The sequence below is a fragment of the Coccinella septempunctata genome, chromosome 3, assembly GCF_907165205.1.
Source record: "Coccinella septempunctata chromosome 3, icCocSept1.1, whole genome shotgun sequence".
NCBI classification, from domain to species: Eukaryota; Metazoa; Arthropoda; class Insecta; order Coleoptera; family Coccinellidae; genus Coccinella; species Coccinella septempunctata.
This window is the reverse complement of record NC_058191.1, coordinates 31,567,491-31,584,613: the sequence shown is the minus strand read 5'-3', so window position 1 is coordinate 31,584,613 and position 17,123 is coordinate 31,567,491. Positions and strand designations below refer to the sequence as shown.

At 35.0% G+C, this 17,123-nt stretch overlaps 2 protein-coding genes across 4 annotated transcripts; one reads left to right on the top strand and one right to left on the bottom strand.

The window, feature by feature from the left end:
- Positions 1-286: 286 nt before the first annotated feature.
- LOC123309358 (menin) lies at positions 287-6,700 on the bottom strand. Its single transcript, XM_044892440.1, has 7 exons — positions 6,174-6,700; positions 5,889-6,112; positions 5,648-5,826; positions 5,430-5,594; positions 4,750-4,931; positions 4,376-4,699; positions 287-3,998 (listed from the first exon to the last, which is right to left on the bottom strand). The coding sequence occupies exons 1-7, from the start codon at positions 6,619-6,621 to the stop codon at positions 3,676-3,678; spliced, it is 1,845 nt and encodes a 614-aa protein (XP_044748375.1). The 5' UTR covers positions 6,622-6,700; the 3' UTR covers positions 287-3,675.
- Positions 6,701-9,712: 3,012 nt separating this feature from the next.
- Positions 9,713-17,123, top strand: LOC123309857 (sodium/potassium-transporting ATPase subunit beta-1-like). Of its 3 annotated transcripts, none has more exons than XM_044893146.1 (6): positions 9,713-9,959; positions 12,929-13,186; positions 13,940-14,109; positions 14,158-14,235; positions 14,716-14,896; positions 16,903-17,123. In XM_044893146.1, exons 1-6 carry the CDS (start codon positions 9,932-9,934, stop codon positions 17,031-17,033), a joined length of 846 nt encoding a protein of 281 aa, XP_044749081.1. In that variant the 5' UTR covers positions 9,713-9,931; the 3' UTR covers positions 17,034-17,123. The 3 variants fall into 3 exon arrangements, with proteins under 3 accessions (XP_044749081.1, XP_044749082.1, XP_044749080.1); XM_044893147.1 differs by lacking the exon at positions 9,713-9,959 and adding an exon at positions 10,125-10,272; XM_044893145.1 differs by lacking the exon at positions 9,713-9,959 and adding an exon at positions 10,279-10,637.

The window sequence follows — 17,123 nt, the reverse complement described above, 5'->3', positions numbered from 1 at the left end:
TTCTAAAATTTTTGTCACTGTGTCTGTTTGTCCCGTTTAAGTTCTGGATTGGCCTAACCGATTTTTACAAAACTTTGACTGCACGAAAGGCTTTAGATTACAAAAAAAGTCAAGTGAAATATAGTAGAGCAGAATAATAGAGTAGAAAAGACTAGAAGGAAGAAGAGCAGACTAGAATAGAAAAGTGAAGTGAAATGAAGTTGAGGTAATTGAAAAGAAAAATAAACAAAGTTAAGTAACTGCTGTGAAGCGGTAGGCACAGCTAGTGTATAATAAAAAGGACGCATTTGTGTATGCATTTGATTTATTGTGGGCGAATTACAATAAGTAGTACTTCCTATTAGTATACATATGTCATCAGATAATAATCCTAATGTGATGTTGTACATAATTTGTGTTAGGAGAACCTTTGAATATAACAGTAATTAGGTTACCTCCAAAACTTGTAAGTTAAACTTTGCATAATGTAACATCAACAAAGAAAATGGAAGATTCTGATAAAAATTATTTTTCGGTTAGAAAAATACATCATCAATAATACCTATATCTCTACAAATACATTAATCAATAAATACATTAGTCACCCTTTAGTTCATCACAGACTACAATAATTTAATTTTGCCGCATCATCATTCTGTCCTAGAATTACTAACGAAACACTTATTAACTACACCTGAATCAAATATTCTAAAGAAAATTGGACTGTAGACTACCTGCATTAAAGTTTTCAAAAAAATCTTTTCAGCTCTAGTCAAATGAGAAAATAATACTCCAAATACACTGTTCTATCAAATTGAATTAAAAAAAAATCATCAGGAATTATTTTGATTTAGATTCAAAGAATCTGCAGTTTTATTTCAAACTACAGAATTCAGTTGGGGGAAAAACTATATCTAAATATGTGCAAAAAAAAAAGAGATTTGAAACAGGAATTCAATTTACCTGGGGATGAAGGTCCAAAGGCGTTATTTCTGAATATTTTTCAAACTCAGTATAAAAAGTAAAAGTATAAAAAATAATTTAAATAATCTCCATTTTAGATTTTTCTCAAAAATAATACTCTTTGAATGATTAATATATTTGAAGTCCCTTCACCACCACATTTCTTGAGAAAAATAATAAATTAACAGTGACTGAATGCATCGTGCATTGAAATATTCAATAAATAGCATTATAAAACATTGAGATGCAAAAATGCACATTAACAACCAAATAATAAGAGTGAACATATCACTGGGGAATGTCTAACATTATCTAAAACAGTTTTAACTTTAACGTGTCGAAAACCTAACATTGTAACTCGTGCATAAATAGTCCTACCTGTCCAAAATCCGTACATCGCAAGTGTCATTTGAGATTTGGACAGTTATGACCTTCAAGATAATATTACTCAGAGTGCATCACATACTTTAAACTTATTCTTAAGTTAACACAGTTATCTAATGAGAAACCTGATATTTCAAAACTAAATATGTACTGCCATTGCTTTCGTACTTACTTAAAATATCGTATTTTGTACTGGATCATTCGAGATAATGTTTTCGTGAGATTACTGAAGCAATTAATTATGCGCAAATGAAGCAAATGAAAAATTAAGCTATTTTGGAGGAGATGAGGACGATATTGAAATGGAGTTTGATGGATCGAAGTTATCAATTAAATCATTTATGGATAGCCAGATGTATTGAGGTATCTGAAAATGGTTGGAACCCTTACGCTGTATCCAGCGTAGATGAGACTAGTACGATGCTTCCGCTGCATTGCTTGCGATGGTGTTTTACGATAAAGCAAGCAATGGAAAAAATAATCGAATTGTCCAGCGTGAGGTCCGTTTTTCTCGGGAAGATTATCAAGACTGTCTATCGACGAAGATCGTCGGCGGGGTTAACGGCTCTAGTCGCAGTGCTCTACGCTGTTGTTGGTTGACAGCCGTGACAGTCGTCTCGAGTACCTCAAGCGCGATTTGCAGGAAACTTGCACGCATATAGAATATCGTAACGCACGCAATGTCTTATTTTCCTCGCAGTCGTATGCGTGCAAACGCATAGAAAGTTTTATTAATTTAAGTCAAACCAAACTAAATTTTTCTGAATCTTGTTTCTTTCTACTTTTTAGTTCGGCTAACTATAAAATTGTACGTAACGCACCGCACTATACTCATTTAAGCTAGACACAGCGTAAAACGTAGCTCATGATCATCAGTCCTTATATTGAAATCACACTCATAACCTTCCTTAGTATTGTAATATTGATAGTTCAGTCCAACTGAACTTATGGTTCATACAGTAAAACTAAGTCCAGGTCAAGATCTTAAAACAAGAAAATCCAAGTTAGGAATAAATATGATTTTTAAATCATTCAAAAAAATTTCTGATAAAAAAATCATATAAGACTTACTGAAGGAAGTCAATGAGGTTATCTTTTTTCTGTATTGCGCCAGAAATATTGTTTTCCAACAATTCACAATTTGACAAACCTTTGGTACTGCCAACCAAGCTATCGAGGATCAGCCACCAGAATTTTATTGTTTTTAAAAGATCTTGATCAGACTTTTAACCACACACTATACAACATTGTAGTGGTGTATAGTACTATTTCACTGAAGTTACATCTAACCAATCTATGGAGGATTGCACAATTAGTTTTGATTTCTAAATGCTCAATCATGTTTATGATTCTGTCATGCTCTATTTCGATTTGATGCAAAGAGAATATTGTGAATATTGCAAGTTAATGCCCTACAGCTTTAAGTACACGAGAATGATAGTTTCATGAAAATATTTGTAAATTAGACTACACAGAAAACCCTGCAACCACAAAACTATCACTTTTTCTCAAAGATTATGAATACTGTAAAGTAAAATAAAAGTACCTCTTAGTTTGCAGTAGCATTTTTAGGATTGGATTTATGGAAATCTTGATTTTATTTACACCATTATTTCACAAAGGGCGAGTTCAGATACGCTTTCCAACCTTGTAAGAACTCTAAAAAAGTCCTACAATGGAACCATACTTTTTTTAAATTCTATTTGTGCCTTTGATTGCCTTAATTATTCAACAATCCTTGGAATTGTACAAGCTATCAAATGCAAGTGATAAAAACGGCTCCTCATCTACCAAGATGTTGCATTTAGGTAAGTTAGAAAAAAAATTCCACTGTATTGGTTTTTTTTGAGTATTTACAAGGATGGCAAGCATTTCTGAACTCGTTCATTACTTCAAACAAAACCAAGCAATATTATTGACAGCAGTGAACCAATGTCATGCGGCGATAATGTGAGAATATTATTGAAATCATAATGTTTGGAAGAAATTCCAAGAGAAAAATCCATACAAATATCATTTGGTTAAAGGTGTTACTTTGCATACTGCAAATTTATAAGGGTACCAAAATCAGGAAGCTCAAAAATCTTAATATCACTCATAAATTTCTAGTCATAGCACCTTCACCTTAAAAAATTGTCATCATTCGCTAACGTTTCAAAATCGGATTTTTGCAAAAGCAAAACATTCTAAAAATATCATCTTCACAATACACACACCGAATTTTGATAGAAATTTCAATTTAAAATCAAAATATCACAATGTGGATAGATTGGCCCAAATGTGACTTATGTCCGTCGTCAGAGTGTTGTCTATTTTACAAACATTTGTGATTAATCCAGAAGGAAATATCTACTCCCGTCTGGCCCTTTTTGGCCTTACATTATCCATGTCACTCCTACCTTTTTTGTTGACTTGAACCTGTGACTGAGCAGTCAGGTGCAGTGAAATTGCCTGAGTGTTTAATTTTTCACTGAGTAAGAGGTCCTTCAGTTCTTTCATCTTATGACTCCTGAGAATGATTGTCGGATGCTTGTCCTCCTTATCTTTTTCTGCCTCTTCACTCATATCTTCAGAATGGGCCTTATTTGTATCTATTTTAGTAACATTATCATCTTCTTTTTTTGAGGTACTTGGTTTACCATTCATTTCCTGTTTTGTAGAATCTTCCCCTCCTGCAACAAATCAATTATTTTTTCATCTTCGGTCAAAGACTCAAAGTATAATTATTGAAGGACAAGTAATTTTAGGTGAGGAAATAGCTTTTTCTCAATTACCTCACTGGCTGGACTTTGTAGACAGTGATCGATTTTGTTGGTAACAGTTTTGCATAAAAAATGGATTGAAACCAGTACCAGAGTAAACTGGTACCTCATAGTTGAGGAGATATTAACTTAGGAAACAAAAGTTTCCCCTCATTATTTTAACAACTCTTATTCATTTTTTCAGGTTCTGACATAGTCAGAGCAACGCAAACTACTCTGTAGTTTGTAGATATAACAAATTACACACAAAACCGATCATTCTCTGTAAAGTTCTCACTTTGTCTTACCTACAAATGGAGAACCATCACCTTGGAGAAGATATTCTGGATTGAGAAGCTTTTCCGAGCATGCTGCTGTTAAGGCCTCAATGCTGGGGTGGAAATTGGAAGTGGACTGGTCTTTATCCCCCTTTTTGGTTGAAGTTCCATTTTCTTTTTCATAGTTATTATTATTGTTGTTGAATAAATTACCGTTTGTCTCCTTGGTACCTTTCTCATCTTCACTTTCAGCACAGATAATATTCACCTTAGCCCTAACGTCAGAATCGAACTTGGATATTGTATTTACTAAAGGTTTGGCCCAACCTATATGTAATACTGGTGTTGCGCTTCCTGAAAATTTATAACATGAGGTTTGTTAGGCAAGAATCAAATGAAATTACCTTCTTCCCATTGACATATGCCATCATAAAACCTCAAAAGATTTGCAAAACATTCAGGCTTCTTGAGGATGGAGTTTGAACTAAAACCTGAGCTTTCTACTTTCATAATATGAGGTATAAGTTCATTCGCTATTTCTAAAAATTCTTTGTATATTTCTTCATCATCTCTTGAATAATTATATCTTGAAAAAAAATGGAAATGGTTTATAAAATACAATTTGAAATGGGTAAAATCCATGAGACGATAGGGAATCAAAACATTATATTAATTTACTCTACAAACTACAGGGCTTAAAGGGTGATTAGAAAAATCAAATTCATAATTTATTTTTAAACAGCCTCAATTTACAACATGGTAGCGAGTTTTGTGATGGAAGCTATTGGAATGAGACCTAGAAAATTTTATTCAAATATCTCCGGCACTTTGAAAAAAAATTGATAGATATGATTTTTTCCAATCAAACTTGTACATTGTGAATGAAAAATCTACCAAATAGAGATCTATGAGAAAATTTATATCCATTTCATTCTCTATTGTCTTCTGGATTTTCCTTCTTTCAAACTTGAGCATCCTATATAAGAATCACCTTCACAATAGTGATATCCAATAGAAACATTTATATTTTTGTTTCCATGATTCAATTATTGAAGTAATATACCAAAAATTATTAAAAACTTACAATCTTATCACATCACTGGCGTTAGCCCAGCTTTCAAAAGCTTCTTTGTACATTTTATGTCGGTAAAAATAACCTCCCTGATAAGTATATGGGTAAACATGTTGATTATTATAATGTGTTCTTGCTGACTGTATGGCCTCTTTGAATAAAGTATTACAAGGAATTCTGAAAATTTGAGTATTTTATCACAAATACCAAATGCAAGCATTCATATATACCTTCCTTCCTTTGGAGCAATTTCCTCAAGATCACCCAAATTCCCTAAAGCCATAGGGTATTTTTTCAAATGACCCAGATCATAAAGAAGCCAGAGTAATTCTTGTTGAAGTAAACCAACTTCAAAGGCATCATGGGTGGCATTCAAAGAAGGATTAATAGCAGATACTAAAGCTGCTACCTAAAACAGCAGAGAAATTACAAATTAGAGAACAGTAAATTAAAGAAAGATTAATAAATCACCTCCATATGCCTTGTACATACTACAGGTCTATTGTTTACATAAAGCCAAGACCTAGCAGATACTCCTCTACCAATCTCTTGGCCTCTCTTGTCTTCGTTACCTTTTCCATGCCAAGTTACTTCTGCAGTCTGATTGGCATACTCCCCAAATACTACCCAGGCATGGTCTTCTGACAATGCCAAATGCACATCTGAGAATCCAAGAACTTGACATCCAGCTACAACTAATAATAAGATGGGTAAATCAAGTTTTTTGCAAATATCAATATGAATTTTATGTATTACCTGCAAATGCCACACCAAAACAGTCCAATTTGCTACCATTCAAATAGCTATACAAACTTTGTAGATGGGGCCTATCTTTATAATAGCTTCTTGTTAAAGAATTCCAGATGATATCAGAAACTTTTTTAACCAAATCACGAGTAGCAAACGGTTTGGAATAATTTTTTAAATCAATTGCTCCCTTTATTATTGCATGGAATTTTTTGTACATTTCTTCAATAACGTGCAATTCCAAAATAGGCAAACTGCTTGGTTCTACGGGTTCGCTTATTTGGAAACTTATGTTTGACCGGCATGTCAGCGAATTTTCAATTGTGCCGACAACTATTGAAAGTAGTGCGAGATCGGGTTCCCCTGGTCCTTCTAGTTGGGATTTGAATAATCGAACAACGGACGGGACATTTTTTATCGGAAATATTGCTTTATCTATCTCTCGAAAACCCGCCATATCGATAATTTACATTTTACAATTGTCAGTGTCATCTGTCAAAATAAACATAAAAAAACGGACAAAGCGTCCGTGGGCTCCTTATCTACTCACTAAAAGAACTACTAAGCATCTAAAGAAGAGTTAGGTCAAAGAGGATCGTGACCGTATACAATACAATACAATACAATACAATATAATATACAATACTTTAATCAACGCCTTGACTTCCACATTGGCTATGTCAAAGCAGTGAACAGTTCACGACTTGAAGATATCAATATCCATTATCCACCGTATTCATTCATTCATTGCTGTATCCCGTTACCGGGAATAAATCTACAAAAAGACACCAGTTGGTGTCTTCTGTTATATACCTACTCTTTAAAGTGAGTCTTTTTTTGACAAACTAATAAAAATGAATCATTTCATAAAAAATCGCTCAATAATCATCCTCTCAAGTCCAATGGGGTTCCATACAATTTCAAGTACGGATCTGGAAGGTGGTCATAATACGCCCGATGAGTGAGAACAGATGAGTTTAGAGAACAGACAAAAATTTTCTCTGGATCCTATAGACCAATTATTGTATCGTAGGTATATCTACAATGGTTTGAGGAACAAATTCTATAAATAGTCATCCATAGCAGGATTAAGAAAAATAAGATAAAATAAAGTCTGGACCAAAGATTAGACGATTAGGGAGATTAAGCTTTGGTCTGGACGATATTAAGGCAACAATAACTTTTAATATCCCTTCCACCTACCATTATCAAAATTATAAAATTGGGGTTGTTATTTCCGATTCATCCGGTGTAATATTTTACACAGAAGTTCATTATTCCCCTAAACAAGCAACATATCAAGTCTCAAAAATCAAAATTGACAAATAACTTCCAACCTCCTACACCAGAGACTGCCTTTCTCTATGTCCTACACTTCTTATGAACATTTGCAGATTGCAAATGTGGATGATTTCTCAACGAATGCCGTAAATGTGTGCAAAAATGAAGTATTAAAACGTATTAAACTAATCAGAGACCACCTGGTATGTGGTATCTGCCCTCTGGTATCAATAGTTCAATCATATTCCACGTTGGTTTGTTGTTTGTTTCTCATGGTTTGATGGTTTCTTTTGGTGCGCTGCTCTTCGTGAATCGTGAGGCAGCCTATTGTGCGTCAGGGCAACCAATAATAATAATAATATGAATTAATTCAGATGCATACCACCAGCTGATATAAATATTAAGAAGTCTTACGATCTGAAATGAACTAGCCTATTTGCCATCGCCAGGGCCCTAAATGAAATACGCTTCATCGAAAGAAAGCAGATGCTGACCATGGTTCCGGTCTCATTTGACCTCGTCAAAGCAACATAGCTTCTTCTCCGATGGATAACGTTTGGAATTGATGGACCCTTATTCAATACTGGCAAGCTACTGAGTACTATCTAGTAAGACACATCGCTACTAAGTAAAGATTATAGAGTTAGGTTAGGTTTGGTCTATAATCAAAGGCCCTCTTTGAGTCTTTGCTATACAGTTACACCAAAGAGTATATGATACTCTTTGGTTACACAGAGCGCCATCCAGTATGAAAACGGAAACGACATCCGATGCAATCCCCTCCAGATAGAAACACAGACCAAGACAATAGCATATGTCCCATATTTTCTCTAATTCATCTAATTTTAGCTGTATCAATCTTTGAGGGCAACAAAACCGTTCTCTGAGAATACTCGGTGTTGTTGGTCAGGGTTGAAAGGAGGGTAGGGTACTCTACGTTTTTCCCGCACGGTTTGTTAAAATGACTCTTTACGACCTGAAATAAGTGCGCGCACGCTTGTATAAAATAATTACACCCAGTTTCATAATAAAATTTAAAGTCACTTTAGGCTTAAAGCCTCTCCTTTACTGTCATTTTCAGTAGGGTTAAAGGAAGCTTTAAAGTTAAAGCGGCTTTAGGTTTGATTATGAAACCGGCCGTTATTTTCCTAATAAGTGGGGAAACTGGTACTTGCCCGCACGAAAATTGCCGAAGCAGAGTTCGGGCAAGAATTTACGTGCGGGCGGGAAATAAATTGTAGGCTTTTTTCCCGCACAGTTTGGGAAAGTGACTCTTTGTAACTTGAAATGTGTGCGGAAAAAGATTTGAACATGAACGCGCATCCTCGTGGGAAATAGTTATTTTCCTATCAAGTGCGTAAAATGATACTTGCCCGCACGAAACTGCCGTTGCCCGAACGATGCGAAGCAGAGTTCGGGTAAGCAGTTGAGTGCGGGCAAGACACTTTCCGCAAGAGTTAGGAACAATATTTTTTCTACAAGCGCTTGAAATATATGAATATATCCATTTCACGAAACAGATCATATCTCATTTGATTAATTCATATATAATGACAGACGTAACAAGGAGATATATCTCCTTGAGACGTAATTTTGCATGTCGTTACCATGGGTTTCTCATCGTTGGCGATCGGTGCATAGAGACATAACAGAATTCAATTTACTCTATAATATTTGCGTGCGGGAAAGTGACTCTTTGCAACTTGGAATGCGTGCGGGAAAAAGGTTGAACGCGCACGATTGTAGAAAATAGTTATTTTCCTATCAAGTGCGGAAAGTGATACTTGCCCGCACGAAACTGCCGTTGCCCGAACGATGCGAAGCAGAGTTCGGGTAAGCAGTTGAGTGCGGGCAAGACACTTTCCGCAAGAGTTAGGAACAATATTTTTTCTACAAGCGCTTGAAATATATAAATATATCAATTGCACGATACAGATCATATCTCATTTGATTAATTCATATAAAATGACAGACGTAATTCTGCATGTCGTTACCATGGGTTACTCATCGTTGACGTCCGGTGCATAGAGACATGATAGAATTTAATTTATTCTATAAGATTTGCGTGCGGGAAAAACCCCTGCTAATCCATTCCGGCAAGCAAATGCGTGCGGGAAAGAAATAGCAGGCGTTTTTCCCGCACGTTTTGGAAAAGTGACTCTTTGCAACTTGAAATGCGTGCGGGAAAAAGGTTGAACGCGCACGCTTGTAGAAAAAATTATTTTCCGTTAATAGTTGCGCAGCACTAGTGAGAGAAAGTAACACATCCGAAACTGGAATTATTAGTGGGTTGAAACAAATGGGAATTGGCAGTAGAAAATAGTTATCCTAACCATTTATGCAACAATAATGAAACCAAGGTGAATGATTTAGATAAAATATTCATTATAAAATAGTAGAAGCTAAGAATAACTTTGCGGCACAGAATAATCAACAAAATTGCATTGCCTTCAATCCTGATTGATTACAATTTTCTGAAGGAAAAGATGTCTAGTGGTACCTACATAAATATAGGTATATATTATACTCGTACTCTTCTCAGCGCATAGAGCTCAATAAATACACGAGGATATACTGGATATACTATGTTCGGTAAATCTGAAATCAGTGAAATCCGAATCCAAGATAACTAATCCCTAATTTAGAGCAGCAACCTTGACTCCACGAACTCTTAATTGCATATCTACATTCCAGCTTTCTCAACTAAAAATGAGGATCTTAGTTTCACTAGGGTTCAGCTAAAGATGCTGTTCAAAATATTTAATACATAATCTGCCAAGATCACCATCAATTTCTGCATTTGCACGTTTATTTCTCGAAGTCATGGGTGAGTAAAGTATGTGTAGAGTTATTTGCATAACCGGCTCTTTTGTCTCTACACTACTACCTTACAATTCCGTTATTTACAAACAATACCGTGCGCGTTTTTCGAACCAGAAGACCCAACCCCGTCTTCCTGTTGCGCAGCAAGCGGGCAGTTTGCAAAACACAAGGGTTGGCGTGCTAGTTTCGTGAAGGGTGGCGCGAAATCCAGATCAATAAGTACGATGGCCGCGGAAAAGCAGAAGGAAAGTGAAAAACAAGAGTTCGGATTCTACAAACCGGTGGAAAGAGGTGCCTGGGAGAGTTTCTCCAGGTTTATGCATAATCCAGACACTGGACAATACTTGGGGAGGACACCATTAAGTTGGGGTAGGAACATGTTAACTGTTGTTGGTCCAAAATTTGGAAGCTGCATAGGAATGCGTATACAGATCCGAATTTGCATACGAGTAAAGTCAAAGCTTATAAAGTCCGTTTATATGTGGGACGTAACAGTTTTCACTCTGCATTTCCACTTTGACATTCAAGTATATGGTCCTAGATTTGATACTTTTGCATCGAACAAATTATTTCATCAAATTTATGACAAATAACGTTACCTATACTACATGAATATTTGACCATTACTGTAAAAATGCGTTTCTTAAGAATGGAAACTTTTGGAAATTTCATTTGGTTATACTTCGCATTTTACATGAAATATTTTTCGAGCAAAATATTTCATTTAGTTTTGTATTCGGTCCAATCAGAAAAGTTTCACACAGTGTACTTACGTATTTTTATTTTTGAAGAAGGGTGTGCCCTAATTGGGATATCCTAACTCGCCAAAAGTGGTTTTATATATATTTATTTGCTCCATTTTTGCAACATCAAGGGGAAGATCTTGCTTGCGTTCAATATTTCGGAAATAACTTTTGGTTGGTCAATATTCTCTATAACAAGTAGTTTGGGTCAACAAATTACGCTCATTCGTTTCAGTATGTTGCAAATTATAATATTCCATCTATTTCTTCATCTATATGTCTATGAGAATTTTGATAATTTTAATTTTTCATATACTTACCAATCATAAATTTCCCAAAGTATTGCACACACAGTGCTTATAAAAGATCAAGCACCAGAGCTCTTTTGGGAGTACCTATAACTAATAAATCTTTATAAAGACACTAAAAACAAATCGGAACGTAGGAATTATTAATAGGTATACTTATTATACGTAGCCCTCCATTTATTTATTCCTTCGAAATTGTCAAACAAGTGAGAAGAATCAAAATCTATGTAACATTATACTCCCTTTGAAAGTACGTTCGAAATTATAACTCAAATGAGTAATCGAGAGCATTTCATGAAATATAAAGCTCAAAGCCCAAATCTCTTTTCCATGGTGCTCGGCACAGCATGATTAAATACCTAGTTACAAGTTGTTGCTCTTCGATATTTAATTGAGCAAAATAGAAGGATAAAGAGGATTTGATCATGTTCAGAGTTATTCAATGTAATTCTCTTGCCAATATTTTCTGCATCATTCTAAACAGCATCCATGATTGAAATTTAAAACGGATTGTGACATTTCGCCCTAATAAATGCGTATTTGTATTTTGTTGTATTAATACCTATATTTCGAAATTTATAGTCATTCTTTTCTGCATTCTCAGTTCTTATTGAAATTTCTTGAATCTGGAGTTTTAAAAGCGTGATAATTATTGAAATCCGCAAAATGGGGATGATCCGATACCCACTGCGATATTGAAATCATTCACACTCACAGATGCTGTTCTTATATTTTATTAGGGAACAAAATACAAAAATATCAATGTTCTATTGATTCTGGGAAAAATTTACTAATGGTTTCAGTAATGTGGAGCTACTTTTGTATGGAACAGTAAAAAGAGTAATAAAATTGTTTATAAATTGAAATGTATAATTATATAGATATAGCGTGTGCCCTAGGTCTTCCGTTAGAGTTTTAGCAATATCTGGAACATTGATTATATGGAGTAAATTGCTCATAATGTAGAAAATGGTTGTAAGATTTTTTGTTTTTGAGTGAACTACGACACTAGAACGGCATTCCAGAAAGCTGCAGAACATGGCTCTAGCAAAAAGTATCACTTTTTGGCTCTATATACATACATATACAGAACGTGATCTGGAATATTCGAGTCATAGTCGACAACGAGTAAAGGAGTATACATACGAGACGCGCCGAAACAGCAAAGAGTAGATATCAACCATGATACCGTTGATTGAGGTACAATACTTCAATCAACGATGATTCTTTTAGTTTAGTATCATGGGTATCAACTATGACACTTTTTGGAAACATAGTCAGTGGAATATAAGATAGCGGTGAGCGACCAATAGGTGAAAATGAATAACTGTGGAAATAAATCAACTGGTATAGTTGTGTAAATATTTAAGTAGAAGGGTATTTCAATAATGTAGAGACACTTTAATTCATTTCTGAGTGAATCGCCTCGAAAACATCCTGAAAGGTACTACCAAGTGTAGTACGCCGAGCATGACTAGTTCTAGGTATAGTTCGCTTCAATATATATCAAATTTTTCTAGGAAGATAAAATCTAGGAACCTTTTTTAAGGATAAAACCTTCATCATACAGCATATAGTGGACAGGAATTGACTCAATCTTTTTTTGCAGTTCAAATAATTTTTTTCTACATCATCTTCTACGCCGTCTTAGCCCTTCTCTTTGGAGGTTGTATGTTCTGTTTTTATACTACCATTGACGAGAAAGAACCGAAAAGACAACTTAGCGACAGTTTGATCGGAGAGAACCCTGGGTTGAGTATAAGACCGCTTTCAAGCATAGAGAACGATTTGAACTTCATATATTACAATGCCAAGAATGAGAGTCAAACTAACATGTGGATCAAGAAATTGAACGATTTCATGGAGCGTAAGTAAATGATTAGCTCATTAGCTTCTACAGTTCATTTTAAAGTTGACTTGTTTATCTATAATCAAATTATTTTCTTCATATTGAAAGATCTGATCGAGATTGAGTATAAGTTAAACTGCCATCAGTGCAGAAGTTCAAAAACTCGAAAATTTTAAGATAACTCAATTAATTGTAAAGTATTGACAATTAATTTTAAAATTTGATTGTATAACATATTCTTATTCAGTCTACAGTTTTCATTCTGCCTGTTTCTGTACAAATTATTGTAGGTTTGGTTTAATTTAAAAGTTCATTTTCGATATTTAATGTTTCTGACATTAATGAACGGATCAGGATCAGGGAATACAAGAATTTGAATTTCCATACTTATATATTTCACGAGACTTTCGAATGAAGAACGAAAAGAATAATTCAAAGCCTACTTCGATGTTATAATCATTTACATATATAGTATTTTTTCTGCAAAAATTTTTTTTTTTTACTTGATGTTGATTAAGTGACATGGAAATCTCAAATTCAACTAATAGGAATGCATACACCTGTTTTTCTCAAGATTCAAACAACTCATAGAAGGTATTTCTTTTCAACCATCTACAGTCTTGCAGCACCCTAGCACATATTAGGTACCTACTTACTAAGGACACAGTATCACAACAAATTGTCGGCGAACAAAAGTTCTATTTGTGTATTGAAACCAGCAATGTTTTGTGGATTTCATATTTCATATTAAAAATATTGTTTTCTTGGTAGCTTATATGGTTCCCGCAGTTGGTAACAACTCCATAGAGTGCAGCTTTTATAGAAGACCGATTGGTAACGAGATTTGCAAGATAAACCTCACCATGTTCGGAGACTGTTCCCCTAAAGATTTGTACGGATATAGAACTGCATCCCCATGTATATTCCTAAAATTGAACAAGGTGAAGTGTTGGAATTCGTTTGCTTTGTATTGAGTATTGTACTTGCAGATTTATGGATGGGAACCAATCACATATCTTCTACCGACTGATGATATGCCACCTGATTTGAAAAGCAGCATAACATCTGTAAGTTTTGTTGTGAAGATCATTAAAATACCTTCGATGTGGATATTAAAAGTTCTACTGATTTTCTATAGAGTTGAAAATTATAATTATAATTCATAACAAGCAGATTTCACCCTTAATTTTCAAAACTGATTTGAATTATGTATCTGTTTGATTCCATTTTTTACTGATAGCGACTATTGAAATAAAAAATTCCCAAAATTGACACACGCATTCCGATGTGCCATTCAAACAATTTGAGTTCAATGAATAATTATAATAATTTCATGTGAAATTTTTATAACAACAAAAACACAAAATCCCATTTAGCCATCCTCAGTCATTATTTTAGAAGTAGTGAAAGTTATTAAACGGGTGGATAATTGGATATCTTATTTTTTTTAAATCGTATTAATCAATTTGATTTCTGTAAATACCCTGCAGCCTAATTTATCCCTTATCCAACAGGTAAAACGATTTTTAATTTTTATTTTTTTTTAGCTGCCACAACTGAATAGGACACAAATATGGGTTAGTTGTAACGGCCTAACACCCCAAGACAGAGATTTTGTGAAGGAATTTAAATACTTTCCTAGCGGATTTCCATCTTATTTCTTCCCTTATAGGAATGGTGACAATTACTTGAGTCCACTAGTTGCCGTAAAGATAGTTTATCCTAAAGGTATGTGTAGGTCAATGCAGGTTTATAAATGTTGTAGTTGGCTGAATAAAATATTTTCAATAGTCCACAAATATATCTAAATATGGACAGGTGTCAATATCGTGAATACAGGGTGCGAAAGACCGCTCGACGAGTTTCGAAGGGTATTTGTTCGGCCTGTGGTGGGGACAGGTGGAGGCGGAAGAGCTCTTCGTGTTCCTTAGGGTCTGTCAGAGACACTCCTTTCCCTATGGGGTCTGTAGTTTTATTCGGCACCACAGAAACATGATTTGGATCGGAATGCATAGAGGCTTTGCTGTTCGTGCGTTTTACTCATAGACATAGAGACATGGACGGAGCAATGACAGCATGAAATTGGCTTTTTTATGGAAAGAGAGAAATGATCGTCGGGCATTTACCTGTCTCTTTTTTGTTCACATAGAGGTGAGTGTAGACCAATCAAAATTCTAGAAAATGACAACTGCATGCCCGACGTGCGTTTCTCTCTGTCACTTTTTTGACCGTATTTCATGCATAGATAGAAAGGGAAGGCACAGTCCATGTCTCTATGTCTATGGTTTTACTGAAATAACCGTTCCGCCATTTCCACATCTCCATCCTCTCTAACAGATGATTTCTTCTAATACTTTAATAAAAGTAGGGAGCTATTCGAATATTGAGAGACTATAAGTTCATGATTATATAGGGTGCCCCAGAAGGACCATTATGTTTTTAAAATAACAATTTCACTCAACGTTTACTTTATGTGTACCATGGTTACAAATAAATTGAATTGAATCTATCGAGTTTTACGTTGTATAATACTTTTCAAGGAAAATAGATATGCAGCAAATCGCAAGAATGGTCATTATTTTGAAGAAAATTTTAACTTGGTTTTTCACATTAAATACACTGCGCAAAAAAATTAACGCACATTCTGAAAATCTCAATTTTAATAAAAGTTAACTCTACATTGACTTTATAACTTATTTTTTATGTTCTCTCGGGAAGGTTTTGAACGAAACAAGACACATTAAATGGAAGAAAAATTCAGGATTTCACCGAATCTTATGTGAAAGAAGAGAAATGAACAATTTTCAAAATACTGAAATGCTGATAAGTCATTTAATACTTTCATGTGGACGTCTGTATACAAGGGAAAGTCGATCACAATGGTAGAGACAGAATCTAGACTCATCTATGAAGAGAACTCTTTCCCAATAGGCCTCTTTCCAATGGATATGCTCTCTCGCAAAAAACGCGCCCTTCGATGGGCTGGGGTGAGAGCTGAGCCTCTTGCCGCAACACGAGGCCTTAAATCATATTTTCTGAGGCGATTTCTTATTGTCTGACTGCTAATTTGCACCTCATGAGTTTGCTCAAGCTGAATTTGAAGAAGGCGAGCGGTTGCAAACCGTTGTCTCAACGAAGAAACACTCAAGTAACGTTCTTGAATGGCAGTTGTGACCCGTGATCTACCCTGTCCTGGTCTTCGGACATTCATACCTGTCTGCTGTCTGCCTGAATCCCTGCAACATTCTGGATACACTTGTATGGGAAACTCCAAACCTTTCTGCAATTCTTGTGTATGTCCACCCTTCTTCTCGCAAAACTACCGCTTGGGCACATTCCTCGTGGGTCAAATTGCGTGTTTCGCGTTGCATAGCGATCGAGTGTAGAAAATCCAACGAAAGAAAAACTATTGATCACTAGAATTGATCGAGAACAACTGATTTTAGAATGGAGCCAAGGCATTCAAAATCTGATAATATCATCTTTTTTTATTCCTGCTGGGAAAAAAACATCTGTATTGAAGAAAACCGTTGAAAGTGGATAACATATGCATGCATAATTCTGATGAAAATAATTATCAAAAACACCTTCAGTTGTAGAATAAATTTGAGATTTCCATAATGTGCGTTAATTTTTTTGCGCAGTGTATGTATACCTATATACATATCATTTACATATATTGCCAACTTGAAAAAGGAGCGACAGAAAATCCGAATAATTTTAATCGTTTTCAGCAAATGTGATTATCGGCATTGAGTGCAGAGCATGGGCGAAGAACATCCGATACCGTGGTGGAATCCTAGAAAGAGTAGGATCTATACAATTTTACTTCCAAAGAGACTACTTCAATGTGCCTATCCAATAACGCTCGGTGATCCAATGGCTAAGTGATCAACTCCCATCAAAATTATTACACAGTTAAAAGTTCAGATTATTTGAGAAGTTCTTTCATGTA

What these genes read in the sequence shown, in the direction of transcription:
- LOC123309857 (XM_044893145.1), top strand. Translation starts at nt 10,493, where the DNA reads ATGGCCGCGGAAAAGCAGAAGGAAAGTGAAAAACAAGAGTTCGGATTC. An exon ending in GAGGACACCATTAAGTTGGG is followed by an intron (nt 10,638 to 12,928) that starts GTAGGAACATGT and finishes CTTTTTTTGCAG; the next exon opens with TTCAAATAATTTTTTTCTAC. An exon ending in ATTGAACGATTTCATGGAGC is followed by an intron (nt 13,187 to 13,939) that starts GTAAGTAAATGA and finishes TTTTCTTGGTAG; the next exon opens with CTTATATGGTTCCCGCAGTT.
- LOC123309358 (XM_044892440.1), bottom strand. Translation starts at nt 6,621, where the DNA reads ATGGCGGGTTTTCGAGAGATAGATAAAGCAATATTTCCGATAAAAAAT. An exon ending in TTTTGGTGTGGCATTTGCAG is followed by an intron (nt 6,113 to 6,173) that starts GTAATACATAAA and finishes TCTTATTATTAG; the next exon opens with TTGTAGCTGGATGTCAAGTT. An exon ending in GCCAGTGATGTGATAAGATT is followed by an intron (nt 4,932 to 5,429) that starts GTAAGTTTTTAA and finishes TTTTTTTTCAAG; the next exon opens with ATATAATTATTCAAGAGATG.